At 38.2% G+C, this 16006-nt stretch overlaps 1 protein-coding gene across 4 annotated transcripts in view; it reads left to right on the plus strand.

Moving 5' to 3' along the window:
• Positions 1-16006, plus strand: part of MEIS2 (Meis homeobox 2) — a 167563-nt gene that overhangs the window by 47680 nt on the left and 103877 nt on the right. For all 4 annotated transcript variants that reach the window (XM_048949469.1, XM_048949471.1, XM_048949470.1 and 1 more), the window contains one exon: positions 1615-1760. In XM_048949469.1, coding sequence (XP_048805426.1) covers positions 1615-1760 — 146 coding nt within the window. The remainder of the gene's footprint in view (positions 1-1614; positions 1761-16006) is intronic.

The following is a 16006-nucleotide window of genomic DNA, read 5'->3' on the forward strand; positions in this document are numbered from 1 at the left end:
GGCCTGTCAGTCTGTAAATAGTGAGGGTCATCTCTTCCATGTGATGGAGGGTATCACATTGCAGTGAAAATGGAAATGTCAATAAAATTAATCTGCCAGCTCTTTGCTGTGGCTTTTTCAGTCTCCCTGGTCCGAGAGGGTGGGTTTTTCACAGGGGAGGTGGTGGAAGAAGGGTGATCTGGCACAGGAGAGAAGATGGAGCTGAAATGCAACTTTTAAAGCAAATGGACTCTGCGTAGCTGCAATGTATTTCATTTAGTATCACTGCAGAGCTAGACAGGGCTGTAGGAATTAGTTCGTGAATCTATAGCATTCCTCAGGAAGCTATGGAGCGTCTAGCTCAGGCTACATTGAGCACAGAGTTTATTGTTTTAGGCTTTCTTGGACAAGGTTTTTACTTAGCATGGGATTTATGGCATTTACTGCTAATGAATGTCTATTCTTAAATTACAAAAACCACCGTCTCAGCACAATTCCCAGATGTCCTTCCAGGACCTCGGCTTCTTAAACACCAGCAGGGAGCATAAACTCTCCACTTCTCTGTTTTCCTCTTTCGTGTGGCTCCGGGCTAATGATGTGTAAGGAAAACACAGCAATCTATAAAGTCTCAGCGCTGTCCCAGTATTCTTCATTTATTTTGCATTTGATTATGCCACAAGTCGGATCTTGTTTCTTTCCTTTTTTTAAAGTTATTAGTTCAAATATTAATGTAGGAATATGGCATATATTGCTGCTCTTGATTGATGCCTTCCCAAAAACAGGAAGACGTGCTCGTATGAATTTTAAGAAAGTAGGGGTCCTGCAATGCCTTGCCAGAAGAGTTTTTCAGATACATAATTTAGATGCCCTCCAGGCAGGCTTTCAAGGCATTTTTGCTGGAGGGCAAGAAAAAATAACTATGACTGTTAAAAGTAAATGATTTTTGCTAATGCACAATTAATGCCAGGGAAAAGCACAGAAGAGAAAGATGTTGATGGAAAGTTCTGATTAAGTGAGAGCTCTACCTTGATGTGCATCTTTTTTTTTTTTTAATGATAATAATCACTGATGCAGAGATGTAGAAGTTTTCATGTCATGCAAATGCTATATGCAGGGTTGTAGTTGGTGTACGTGTTTGTGCGTGCGTATGTATGTGTGCCGGGGGTGCTACTTCTGGGGAGGGGCTCATCTGACAGTGTATTATGTGCACTGAACAGTGACACAGTTACTGCCACCTCTGCAGAGGGCCTCGAATATATAGACTACAGAACATTTAACTTGATTACTTATCGTATGTATTCAGAATGGTTGTAGGGATGCATTTACAGTGAATGGGTTCTCGTGTGGCAGGTTTTCCCACACTGAATCCTGTAATTGACAAAGAGCTATTGCACTATGTCAAGTGCATGATCATAATTGAATTAATGATATATGCATGTGTGAGACAAAACTCGTATTTGGAAAGACATGGTTTCTAAATTTTGCATATTTGTATCAGCGCTCAAATATAATGAGAAACGGTATGTGCTGATCTATCAAATCAAAATAGAACTTGCAACAGTATCTTGGTAATTAATAATACTTTCTGGCTTCTACATGTTGTTTATTTTTCTCTTGTTTTTCTCTTTGTTATAGGGGATGGTTTAGACAACAGTGTAGCCTCACCTGGTACAGGGGATGACGATGACCCAGACAAGGACAAAAAGAGACAGAAGAAAAGAGGCATTTTCCCCAAAGTAGCAACAAATATCATGAGAGCATGGCTTTTCCAGCATCTCACAGTAAGTGGTGCCCAAAACCAAAATAGATTTCTGTTCATGTACCTAATGAGGTTTATTCATCATTATCAGAAATGAACTGTCCCCGTAATTTTGGTCCATTATTAAGGCTCAATTATCATTGCTTTTTTTTTTTTTTTTTATTCCCTTGATTTTTTTTTTTTTTTTGGCTCTTGGAATCATGACAAATCTGAAAGAAACCTATATATATGTATATATATAAATATATGTACATACCTAGAGAGAGAGAGAGAGAACAAGAGAGAGTACAAAGTCTTATCAGGGAGCAACACCTACATGTAAAGTAATCTTTTTTTTTTGCTTTGAACTATTCAAGGGGGTTTCTTGCTTTAGCATGCATAAAGATATGCTTTCTGGATGTTGCCCTCTGTTTACATGACCTTCATACATGTTTAGTGGCAGAGAGAACCGCAAGCTCTGTGTCCTGACATATACTGTGGAATATTAAGAGTAGTCAAAGCAGCAGCTTGCAAACTTGTATGTTAATTTTGTGAGAAATATAGCAGGCTTATGATTTCTCTAATTCTTGAATTGTATAATAGAGATAAACAAACACCCTTCTGGCTTCTCCTCAAGTCCACTTTTTTAAAATGCTGCCCATACACGCACTTAGGGGAGAGAGATTAAAAATATGAAAAAGCTGTACTTTTCATGGTCTATCTTTATCCTCCTGCTTACGGTTGGTTTTATGTGTTGGTGTTCAGATGACTATTACTGCTTCACTTTGATATCAAAATATAGTTCTGCAGAAAACCTAGTAACACTTTTTGTAGTTTACATCATGGGGCAAATAACAAAAACTGTTAAAATTATCAATTGATTTTCCTCTTCCTTTCATTGTAAAATTGTTTCTTACTTCATAAGGCTTAGAAAACTAACTATTGTTAACTACCTCTTCTCCTGCAAAGTTTTATAAATTTCCCCAGTAGCTGTTGTTGGTTATAGTGTAATGATTTTGGGACAAGGTACCCATTTTATTTATGATAGACACTATCGAACTGCTCTGCTAGAAGCACAGCTAAAGGGGGGAGCAATAGATCCACATTTCTAAACCATCATTTTGATGTAAGGACATTAGTAGCAAACTAAGGTACATTGATCTGGCCTGTGGGGTCAGGATTAGCTGGAATAGCCAGTGTCTCTGCTGGAGTAGTGGTTATTCCTGCCTCCCAGCTATGGCCATTTCAAAGGTCAGGTGCCCCGTACCCACTTGGCTCAGAGGAATTAGACAGAACATGAGTCTCTGGGCTGATTACTTAACCAAAGACAAAATAATGAGTCCTAAGCAAATACTGACTAATTGAAAGGGCTGTAAATCCATTACATATTGGTCAGGGATAATCAGGAGTATTTAATCACTTTTATCTATTCAGGAGCACTGAAGCTGCAACAGCAAAGCCCTGAACCTTGCCATGTGCTTATTATTCTCATCATTATCAAAATTACTTCACAGCTGTTCTTTGCTACATCACCTCAGCTGGAGATTTACTAACCTGTAAAATGTTTTTAATTTGGAAGTCGAGTGAGTGTGAGTGAAGGGTTTTTCATTTAGCTGTAGAGTATCTTTAGAGGAGTAACACAGGGAGACAGCAAGAAGCATGACCATAAATAAAGCAGTTTCTTTTTACTTGTCTCTGTGATAATCTCATTTTCTCTTATGAAATTTGTGATAACTTGTTTTTCTGTTTTTTTTGTTTTTTTTTTTTTTCTTTCTGCCTTCCTTTCTTGCGTTCTTCTTGAAAGCATTCAACACATGCTCATTAGACAGTTAACTAACTCTCACTTCTCTTGAGGAAAGTCCTCCTGGCTTTTTGAAATCCCTTTTTCTTGTTTTTGTCTTCTCTCTTCTGACCCTCTCCATTCCACATGAATTGAGGAAATTTGCCATCAGTGGTGAGGATGGCTTCACAAAAATCAAATTAAATGAACACAAAAAAGCCCCAACCCTTTTACCATCCAAGCCTTAATGAGTTTGCAGGTGTTGAAAGATTTACTGTGCTGTAATTCTCAGACCTGCAAACTGATAATGGAGACCCCTGACCATTGCAGTGTAAATTCAGAAAGATTCTTGCCATAAACACATGCAGAGAAGGAAGAGAACTCCCTTTTTTTTTTCTTCTTTTTTTCTTTTTTCTTTTTTTTTTTTTCCCCCAAGATCTTGCACTTTTTCTCAAATTAGCTTGTCCATTCAAAGTGCAGCTCTGGCTGAGCCAGAAAAGGGGAATCTGTGATGTGCAATTTTATTGTTTCAAGTAAATATCTTTACAATGGCAGTCCATGATTCAATGTGCATTCCTTCATTACTACTCTAACCTTATTTCAAATTGGTTTGTTCCTCCTTTGTGCTGTATGACCTGTTCTTGTATTGCAATAATCCCTCGATGTACCCTTTTTTCTTTCTCTCTCTCTTTTAAAGAAACTAATTGAATTATCTCATTATTTTAATTTGTTAAGCAAATGTATTTTACATCTCAGGATGTGTTCTTAAAGAAGGAGCTGCTTAGGCTTTGCCCCCTGAATGGGCCATTGGTACATTTTGACATTCATGCATTCATTAAGGAGAGGAACATAAAAGGGCTCTGGTTGTATTTTTTTTCAAACACCCAACCAGCATGGAGCAACTTTTCCATAAGCCACAGGGGTCTCTCTATATATGTTCTCAACTGCAAGCCATTGTCACCTATTCTGAATACCTCAAAAGGACAAATAAAATACTAAAGGCCAACTGTAGCAATTGTTAGCTTTTGGTCTCAATATGACAAAAATCATTAACCTCTGGTTTCCCTGGAAGGGGAAGCAATGGCACTCCATCTCTTATAGTATGGATTTAACTTGAAATTCCTATACGTTGTCAAATTCAAAGAGAGTAACTCAGTTCTGACTAATTGTATTTACTTATGATTTAAAATAAAGTGCTGTTTTTTTCTTTATTAAGTCAGTTTGCAAGCTCCTAATGTAACTGATTTTAAAAATTGATTTTCTTAAGTGGCTTTTTGAAGAGATAGGCACTTGAACTCTGATGTTGAATGAATATATCTGACAGTCTGTGTCTTTCAAAACCATTTATATCCCCTATCATGACTTCCATTTTGCAGTGATTTTAATTATATTTGAAATAGGATACACATACATATTTTTGTTGTTGGAAAGCAAATGCAAGAGATAAGAGCTTCTGTCATGTTCTTGTTCACTTATTGAGCTCTGTCTTATATTTGAAATTACAACAGTACCGGAAGATGAAAGATCTGAGGATGAATTGGGTGGAAATGCTTTTTCTGGATAATATCCAGTGTTTAAGAAAGTAGAGGAAATCCTAGTCTGCTAGTATAAGCTTTTCAATAGTACATAAAGATTACGACATCAGAAAGGTAAACCTGACATTAAGGCTGTTTTTATTTGAGTTCAAAGGTGGTTAAAGAAAAGAAACAGCAAGAAATCTGACCTAAGCCAAGAGTTTATTCATAGCTTTGGAAGACTCCTTTTCCTCTATGCCAAGGACTCCTTAGTACACTCAATGAGCCTCTCAGACATCTCTGCTTTCCTCCCTCAAGTGCTCCCCTATTTGCCCTGCAAAAACATATTTGATCATGAAGTGAAAACAGGAAGTGCTCAAATGTATAGACACCTCCAGTTTACATCCATGTTGAGATTAGGATTTCTTACTAGCAACTATACAGAGCTTGTCCCCCTCCCCCCATGCCCTTTTAAAGGGTTGAGCACCTCTGAAATGTATGTACATAATCAGAAAAGAACAAAGTTATAAAGGAAGCAATTATATCATTCCATGAACTTGTACCTCTAGTTGTTCATCCTTCTCTGCAGCATAGTGTGTCAGAAACTACACTTTTGCTACACTGAACATTTTTTCTCGTTCTTTTACAGAACTGGCTGAACAGAGATGTGTTTGGTGGGTTTTGTTTTTTTGGCACTTATTTGGAGTGACACACTTTGTTAAATTTTTTTAAAATTGTTTTCTTTGATACAGTCTATAAGGAGATACAGCTCAAAGTACCAGAAATACTGACAGTAGCATGCTAACTAATGGTGGCATGACATTACCAGATTTCCAGCTCATGTTGTTTGGGACAGCAGCCCTGAAGTCGGTGAAGTTAAGCTGTCACTTGTTTGTTCGACTCCTTGTTTGTTTTTAGTTTTTGCTTTTTTTTTTTTTTTTTTTTTTTTTTTGCTGAAGTTCAGTCTCCTAACATTTATTTGTCATTTAGTCTGTTTTCCAAGCCTTCTGGCTGAAAATCTTGCTCTTTACAGTTTCCTGTGGAATAGATTTTGGTTTCATACATCCCAGGATCAGGCTAGAATAAGTTTTGCTGGAATGTGTTAAAATGAATCAATCACAGCTTTTGTACTTACCTGAATGAATTTTCTTGTGATTGAAGTATTCAGGTGGCCAGACGAAATAATATCAATAGTCTTATTGAAACATTTTTTTCTTCTATTTTTATGTGGGTGTATCTGAGAATATAATGCATCTCTGTCACATTTTAATAAATGACTTACCAAGACTTTTGTGCAGGCAACTGTTTTACGTATTAATCACTGGCATTTCAGAGCAAACTTTCAAAATAGTTGAAACCATCCCACATTCATAAATATCTCTTCCCATATCCCGATTTTAGGAATAATACCTAAGAGAGGGTTAGGTACATAGCTTGCTATTGGACACTTGCTATTGTGAAGGCATGCTGATGATTTGTAGGACTTGTGTTGGATTAAACAGTAATATGCTGTATGTTCCCAAGGTACACTGAGGAAAGGGATGATGTCCTCTCATAGTACTATCAGGCTACCTGCATGTGAGTTCACACGGCTGCAGTTTCCATTTTAGCACACCACGTAGTCAGAGACTTGGAGGAAACTGAGGTATGGTGCTATTCCAGGATTTTAGGTAGGGCTACCTGTGTGCTGATCTTACAGCCAGGTGAGGAGCTGTCTACTGCAGTGGGATAAAACCTGTCATACTGTATGAACGAGAAATACATTGCCCAGTTCTGTAGAAAAACAAACAAACAAAAGCTGTTCTCGTTTTTCAGCTGGGTAAACTTTTTGAGGGGAAGTTAATGATTTCTTCAAGTCCTTTGGAAAAATCATATCTGAGTGCTAAAATCCCATGACTGATAGTACTGTAGTGATCAAGATTATAGATCTGAGTATTTTTGCACCCAAAAGTTGTGCAGACCTAGCCCAGTGGGGCAGAGCTGGCAGCTGCTGCTGGGATTTACTGCTGCTGGTGGTGATAGTCCTGTACTGCCTAATGTCAGTGGCATGCCTTCCTGTCCCATCTGCACCAGGAAGAGCCTGGAAAATCAGAATAGAACAAAACCAGATTTTTTTTTCTCTCAAATGCTTCTTCTGCTCATGGTCCGAAGGACATAATCCTCTGACAACTTGTAGTCTTCAGCTAAGAAATCAGCTTCAAAGATTTGAAAGATTTTAGTAACAGCCCGAAAACTCGTATACCTTTTAAAGACTGTAATCTTAAAAGAAAAGTGCTGAGATAGGGTGGGGGTGGGGCTTTGTTTGTTTTAAAAATGGAATCTGAGATTAGATCTGACATTTCTACATCCACCCCCAATAGAAAAGGGAACCCAGGGTCATGGGGTGTGTGGGCCTCAAAAGCTAGCTTTGTCTCTGAGTGGTTAATCTAATCATTGTTACATAGACATCTGTTATTTCTTCTGAAAAATTGATGCTTTTGTGACACAATGATCCATCTATTTAGTACAACAGCCTGAGTAATTAAATTAAAAAAAGAATATTTTTGCTGGAGCATGTATTATAAAACTGCCATACCTCCCTGTACCAGCAAAAAGGCTGGAGTGAGAGGGAGAGGGAGGTGGGGAGTGGGAAGGGAGCGCTTTAAGCCCGGCATTGTTTTCTGCTCACTTGAGGAAAACATCTGTGAATTGTTTGAACTGAACCTTACCAGGGACTGTCTGAATCTGTGTCATCTCTGTTTAATTTCAGGAAATGATGTCACAGTGCATTAAATAACAATGCTATGTGATTTATTTTTACTTGTACATGCTGTCCTAAGCATTTCTGTTACATGGCAGTGTTTTCAATTAACTGCAAGCTTTCAGTTTAAAAAATATATTCCATAATGCTTTTTTGGTTATGGGTATTGGGAGGCTGGGTGTTTTAGGGGGTCACCAAGGTTCAGGGCTGTCGGAGGGCTCCAGGCCCATTTGTCATGTGCTTATTTGTAGTTGGGACTGGATGTCAGCACTCCCGTCACCCATGGCAACCTCCAGGACCGTTGGTTTGTTACAAAGCGTGTCTGTGGAGGAAAAACTAAATATTCCCAACCTATCCATCAATAGACCTATTAGATAGTTATAGCGAGGCCTGCATACTGTAGCTTCTGCCTTTATCAAACTTTCTGTGCTCCCCCTTCTTCTGTAAAAGAATAGAGGACATAAGTCAATTCTGTCTGCCATCTGTCGCCTTTATAGCTGTTCCTCAAATTAAAGAGACAGTCCGAAATTTAAATAATCTGATAGAAGCATAGAAAGCCCATGTGTAAATTATTGCATTTCCGTTCGATTTTTAACTTCTCGTTTTATTTTTAAGGGAGATTTTTATTGTACTAATTCAGAGATCAAAATATGTTGCCTGTTTCTGCTTCAAAAATAGCATTCTGAGAAATGTTGGATTTACAGTGTCACAGAGTTGTTATCTAATAAGATTTCAAGTTATATATAGGGTGAATTTCACACACACACAGAGCAAACAATCCGTGCACTGCAAATCCTGCAAAGGCTCCTCCATTCTCCCCCTTCTTCCTTTCTTTCCCAGCCCATAGGCCAAGGGCTGCAGGGAAGCCCTTCCTCCCTGCTGTCAGGGCAAGCTGGGATCCTCAGTATGCACAGCAGCCATTTCCTAGGCCTTATAATCTGCTTCCCTGTCTAATGCTGGCTAATTTACTTCACCTTCTCCTCTCCCCTTTTCCCTGCCCAGCCTGTTTTGACTCCCTGTGCTCCCCAGCAGGCAACTGGCCTGGCAGGATAGAGGGAGCAGCAGCACGGTACATGTGGCACACGAGGTCAGCTGCTGCCAAACCATCAGATAACATGGCAAGAGGGGAGGTACGAATGCTGTTTTTCAGTGTAATATTTTACCTGCTGTTTCCAAGCAGGGAATTACTGAGAACGAGCGTAACTAAAAACATGTGCGTGATTTTAGTGGGGGCTGATTAAAAAACCTCAACTAAGCAAACAAAACACGGCCTAGCAAAAGATATGATCAGCCACTGGTGTTTTCTGATTGTTATTGTCAGATTATGAAGCTTTGCAGAGTCGGTATAGGATTTAAGTGGAAAGAAGAAAGAATATGAAAGTCCAAGTAATGAAGTAACTGAAACAAGAAAGTAGCATCAAGAATGAATTCATTTTTATAGAATTGAGGCCTGAGGGCTCAAAACATAAATGGGCATTTAGCTAAAGCCTATGCAAATGCAGTGTTTAAACACTCCAAGAATGTTGCACTAATAAATGTTGTGCACTACAGTCTTTAAGAATTAAGATCATAGTCAACAAGAGGTGAGAAGTTTTCTGAATATGTCTCCAAGTTTCACCACTTAAAACAATTTTCATCAGAAAATTCGTACTTCTTAAATTTCTCTGTAGTGTGTGTACATGAATATATGTACATATAAAATATATTTTTAGGGGAAAAAAAAAAAAAAAGATTGTTCTTGTTTGTGTAAAGTGATACTGCCTAACAGTTTTGCCTCAGGACATGTTTACTTGAGATCTTCCTTTCAAGATCCATGAGCAAAGTAATTGGTTTCAAAGAAGTTTTCTGCAAAATTAGAGATTTACTGAAAAAAAAAAAAAAAAGTATGTTTCTGCCAACACTTCCAGAACTGCTAATGAATAGCAATGTCAGTTCTTATTGTTTCCTATTGAAAAGAGTAGTTTATGGCAGACAGAATTACTTTTGGTGTTGTGGAGTTTGCCTTGAGTTAGGATACTTAGAATACCATGCGTTACATATTTGTGAGTTGATTGGCAGCAGTTGTTTGTAGGATCCAAATAAATCATTGGCATCTTTAAAGATTTATTATTGTCTTTAAGCATAATGGCAATACAGTTTTCATGCTTTTACATTTGCTATTTTTATTTTTAACTGCTAGCCCCAAATCTGCCAGAACTAATTTCAGTTGTTTAGTCTAATACTGGATGATAGGTTGTCAACTCACTGTATAATGCCATAAAGATTTTTTTTAATCTTGGTTTTACCTTTTTATGATGGCATTTCAAAACACGTACTTTATTTGTAGCAGTTGACTACTTATGTCCATAAAATGTTTAACATCTCATGACATATTCTTACAATCTCAGCACAATGAATCGGAGTAGCTAATTGAAAACATTTTAGTTTGCTGTATATTAATTTGTTTAATGCTATAGAAATTTGGCCGTCATCTAGAAGCAGCTTTGAAATATATTTCAAAGAGGCAACTCAATATTCTAATGTGGATATACTATGGACATACTTTATGACTAAACTGAATAGAGACCGGAAAGCTCCTGTTCACTATACTAAACATATAAAAGAAGTAGCTTTCTTGTTAGAAGGTGAGTTAGTGTAGGCTACTTTGAAGTTTGTACCAATTTAAAACAAAAACAACAACGAAACCAAATGAAAAGAGGACAATGTAATCTACATTGTTAGTTGATGTTCTGTGAACGTACATGGATTTTTATAAATGTGGTTCTCTTTCATCCCAGAAAAGGTCAAAATGTAGGCTTAATGTTTCTGTGTTCAAATATTTGCAGATGATTCTCAGATTAGTCTCTAAAAGTGTGTACTTTTCAATCCTGCTTCCATTAGTTTCAGAACAACTTTGATCCCCTTGGAAAAACTACGTAACATGAGAGATGAAACTGAAAACATAGTGGGTGACAAACAGACAAGCAAATACAATTTTGCATCTTAAGCATTAAATATTGTAGCCATTTTATCTGAAAATTCTACTTAACAAGCCTTTCAAGGATCCTCTGTTTTATGATAGAAAGACACATTTCTTGAGTGCTTAGCTATTTGTCGCATTCTGTCTTGTAGCTGAGCAGTCACTACTGTTCCCAGGATACTGCTTCATCACAGCCAGCTCAGACAAGCTTGGGGAGATTTCAGCCTTTTTTTCTAACTGTGAATATAGCAAGATACTGTGCCTCAGTTTCCTTGTGTAAACAGTACAGCATAATGGTGGTGACTGCTTTTCAGAGTGCTTTTGATATCTGCAGATGAAAACCTCTGCACGAGACCTGCATCATAGTTAGCGTCATCTGAATTACAGAGGTCTGCACTTCTGTTGTGGTTTTATCATGCTGCTGAACTTGCATGTACAAATACTTGAAATTCTGTAGACTTTAAAGCCTGGGATGGATTTCTTTTTATGAGGGAGCATTTAATATAAAGTTAAGAGTGCTATGTGCTGCTCTATGCTGTCATGTTCAGCGTAGAAGATGGCAGCACATGATTGCTGCAAGGTACTTTAGCTCAAGTGGTTTAGGCTTGGGTTATTTTTGTTTATCAAGTTCTTTCCTTCTTGGTGACCTGAAGTGGTGATTATTGTGTGCAAATGGTATCAAATATCTTTCTCAGAAAGTAGCAAGTGAAAGAACTTCGAACATAAACTGCTGGCCCAGGGCAAGAATCAGTATAAAGGGAGTGCAACAGTATTAACAAATGCATCTTTGTTCTTCAAGAAGTCGCTAGTGGATATTCCCCTCCTCAACAGCCCAGGGAGTTTCCTGAAGTGAAATAGGACTTTGGCAGCTTTCCAGCCAGTCCCCAGTCTTCTGCTGCCTCTTTTGATTCACCCAGGTGCTTCCCCTTTGTGCATCCCACTTGTGCTTCAGTGAAGAAATGGGAAGCAGGAGGGTGACCTATTGGACAAAAAGAGGCTGAAAAGTCCCCGGTTCATGTCAGGAAGAGAGTGTATGCAGACTGCTGCCAGCTGTTCTGGTAGTTCACAAATGGACTGTTTCAGGGATATAAAATGTGAATAGTGAGAAAGGTCATTATATGTATGATAACAACAGAAATAAGGAGAATAGTGTGGTCAGAATAACAACATGTATTATTTGGGGCAGTCAGCAAAGGAATGCATTGGTGCATAGGAATGGTGTCATTCTTAACCTGTACTTACTTTTGGTTACTTTGAATGAAAATATATAGTCAAATATATATTCAAAATGTAGAAGTTGTTTAAAGGGCACTTTACTTTCAGCTACAAAGGGATATTCCTAGAATCATAGAATGGCCTGGGTTGAAAAGGACTACAATGATCATCAAATTTCAACCCCCCTGCTATGTGCAGGGTTGCCAACCACTAGACCACGCTGCCCAGTTCCACATCCATCCTGGTCTTGAATGTATCCAGAAATCCACAGCCTCCTTGGGCAAGATGTTCCAGTGCATCACCACCCTCTGTGTGAAAAACTTCCTCCTAATGTCTAACCTAAACCTCCCTGTCTCAGTTTAAAACCATTTCCTCTTGTCCTATCACTACCCACCCTCATAAACAGCTGTTCCCCCTCCTGTTTATATGTTCCCTGCAAGTACTGGAAGGCCACAATGAGGTCTCCCTGGAGCCTTCTCTTCTCCAACCTCAATAAGCCCAGTTCCCTCAAACTTTCCTCATAGGAGAAGTTCTCCAGCCCTATGATCATCTTAGTGGCCCTCCTCTGGACCTGTTCTAAGAGCTCCACATCCTTCCTGTACTGGAGGCTCCAGACCTGGACACAGTACTTCAGATAGGGCCTCACAAAAGCTGAGTAGAGTGAGACAATCACCTCCCTCTCCCTACTGCCCCCCCTTTTTTTTATGCAGCCCTGATCTGTTGATCTCTTTCAGATGTAAAGTATGAAATGAAATGAAAACTTGTGAAAACAGGTAATTGTTATGAACAAGAAAAAAGGGAAAAAAATATTTAACTTCCTTCTCCTTTTTGCCATCCTTTACTGTTTTGGTAGACTGTTTTGAGAGTTCTGCTACTTGGCACATCTCTTTTCAGAGCTATTTCTTCAATTTCATGTGGACATTTTACTGCATGAGCTAACATTTCTTAGGAAAGAAAAGTGCCTCCTAAGTTGATGTGAACATGTCTGCAAATAGTGGGATGGGCTGCAGAGTTTTAGGCCAGTCCTAAGAAGCACACATTTGTTCCACATGCTTGCTTACATCTCAGTTTTCCTCAGCTTACTTTGTATGTGTGATGTATGTTGGCCATCAGATGCCAAGCAAGCACTTCTCAGACTAGAAAAATTCTGTGATAGTGCATATGTATCATAGGTACTTGCAGACAGCTCACTGTTATAATTAATCTTAGCTGTCCTGACTCTGTAAAACTTTAATTTTCATCCCACAATGCTCTTTTATGCTAACAAACTTAAAAAAAAAAAAAAAAAAAGCAAAAAGCCCTTGCCTCTTTTTCTCTCTCTTTTTTTCCTCAAGAACTGTCCATTTAGAGAGCACTAATACTTGTAAACCTCATGTAAGCCAATGCAAAACATAGTGTACAGCAAGAAAATAAAATGTCTGCAAACAAAGACTGTGGTGCTTTGCTAGTATGGTGTTAATAAACATAGCTCTAGAACTGTTAAACTATCCAAAGTTTAGCTCCTGGGATCTGAATCCTACTCAAAGCCATAGCAGAAAATGTATGATACCGTACTCTCCAACTCAATAATGCTATAATATGCTCTGCTGCCTCCTGAACAAGTGCTGTGGCAATCTTCTTGCTGAGGCTGAAAACTCCTTCAAACAAGGCCTTAGGGCTCATGAGCTTTCCACTCAGTGCCCTGTAGGCTCACTCTGCGAAGAGGTATCTAGTCTAAAAGAGGCCAAATATCACACAACTGAGCTGGTGGGAAATTCAAACTGTTCTTAGAAAAGAAGTCAATAGAGCTGCTGTAGTGAAAGGTAATGTTCAGAGTGAGATCACTGTGTTATGATCTCATGCTGAACATCAGCATTGTTTTTTCCTGACGATTATGAAACTAGCCTGAGGCTAGTCTGGTGAGAGTCTAAGAAAGATATAGGGGGATGCTTGAAGAGTTTGGACTATCAGGGCCCTTATTCCCCCCAAAGTGTAGCAGAGTCTGAAAGAAGATGAGAAAAATGTGAGCTCTATTGTTATTTTCAGTGCTCTTCCCATCCATCCCCAAAATAACAGATCTAGACACAGACACACATGCACAGAGAATGTGCATACTGAATCACTGAAAAAGCAAAGGCTGCAAAGAGAAAGGAAAAGAAGTTAATTAGGGGGAACAAAATGCCTTGCAGAAATAACGGAATTTAACAACCCCCCCAAATGTTGTGGAGATTGTAGAGCAATCTGTAGAAGTGCCTTTGCTTAGTACTTTTAAAACTACACTCCAAAAAACATTTGAAGAAATGCTGCTGAGAAACATCTTGCCTTCCTGGGGTTACACTAAAGTAGTGTTGCCTGAAGCATTTTTCATACTTGTGTTTTCTTATTAATGATTAAAATTTGAAAAATATCTTGAAGTTAGAGCTGTTTTCGGAAGGAAACCTCCCAAAATTTAGCTTCATTCAATTTAATTTTTTTCTTTTTTAATTTGTTGCAATTTTTTAAGTGACATTTCATTTGTCTGTCAGTTGAAAAATATCATAAAATTAACTGACAAAGTCAAATGGAAAATGGGGTTGGGACCCAAAATGAAGAATTAAGCTTAGTAGAAATATCTAATTACCATTCCCTCAGGCAAAGGCCTGAGTACATAGCTGGGAGCCTCAGTGAGTACTGAAGATCAGTGGGCATGGGTTCTATCAGTACAGCAAAGGAAAAGAGATGGAGTTGAGGGCCTTGCATTAGAAACTCATTCTTTTTCAGATACTCAGAGACAGAGACGATGTCACAATTCATATGCTGCTCTCCATTCACGGTGTGTGAGGTTTCACTAATTGTCACCAATAACTGGGAGAGGTACAGGTCTGGAATCAACTCTTATCCACTACCTTAATGTTCCTAAATTTTCCTGGCACTTGCTCTATGAAAAGTGAAACCCAAACACCAGAATTTGGATCAGTATTCAAAAACCACATGGATTTTTAAGGACATGGATCCTACGCAAATTTCATGCAAAATAAAGCTGATTATGGATTTACACAAATTCCAACACCAAAATAGGTGAAACATGGCTTTTTTTGCCAGTTTTTCACTTAGAGACTTTATGCCTTTGACTCCAGGGTTCAAAGCAAAGCTTGGGCCCTCTGAGAGGCAGAATGACCCCCAAGAAAATATTGACTGAGTGCCTGCTGACTCCAACTGCTGAATTTCACACACAGCTTTACTCAAAAGCAGGAAGAAGAAAGAGATGATATTTTGAATTTAAAATGAAATTTTCCTATTGAACATTACTTCATAATAATATATCTGTGGGGTTCCACGTTTGTCTCAATGACTTCCAGATCAAACAAGCTCAGTTTGCACATCAAAATATGCATTTTTCTTCTCATTGCCAGCTCCACAAAATTAGCCTGGGATCTGAGATCCAAGCTGGATTCTTTCTGGCTTATTTATTGGCAGTAACAAGGTTTTAACAATAACAGTAATGTTGCAATTACAATAGTAAATCTATGCAATTACAATAATAAATAGAGGATGGAGTAGCCAGAATAAAGTCCATTTTTCTAGCTTATTGCTAGGCAGGCCTCACGAAGAAAAAGAGCAGAAACTTCTATTATGGTTTGAAGTCAATGGGATTTTTATTTATTTATTTATTTATTTTGTCAGCAGAGATTCAAATGCAATTGAGACACACAGGGACATAAATTTGTTCAGTAAGTCAGTCGCTTTTCAGAACTCCACTGCTTAGTTGAATTACTATTATTATTATTATTATTATTATTATTATTATTATTATTATTTGGCTCTACATAGTTTAGTGAGTTCAGCACATTTGAGACATTTTTAACAGAAGTGACAGGGCTAAGTTCTCTTCTTATTTTTAATTATCCTTTTGAGGAATGGGCTTCTGTATCCATCTTAAAGATGCCATTGGCATGCAGTACCTTTTGTATGTTCTTGACACAGTTCAGAAGACACCTGTGTGAAAAGAGAGCATAGTTTTCTACTGTATGTTGAAATGCGCCTCACTGCAAAAGCAGTGAGTCCTGACCTTTGCTCTCATCAGAACAGAGAGTATTCTGGCATGGAGCTGAGTTTTCCTACT

This window comes from Lagopus muta, chromosome 6 (genome assembly GCF_023343835.1).
Source record: "Lagopus muta isolate bLagMut1 chromosome 6, bLagMut1 primary, whole genome shotgun sequence".
Lineage (NCBI taxonomy): Eukaryota > Metazoa > Chordata > Aves > Galliformes > Phasianidae > Lagopus > Lagopus muta.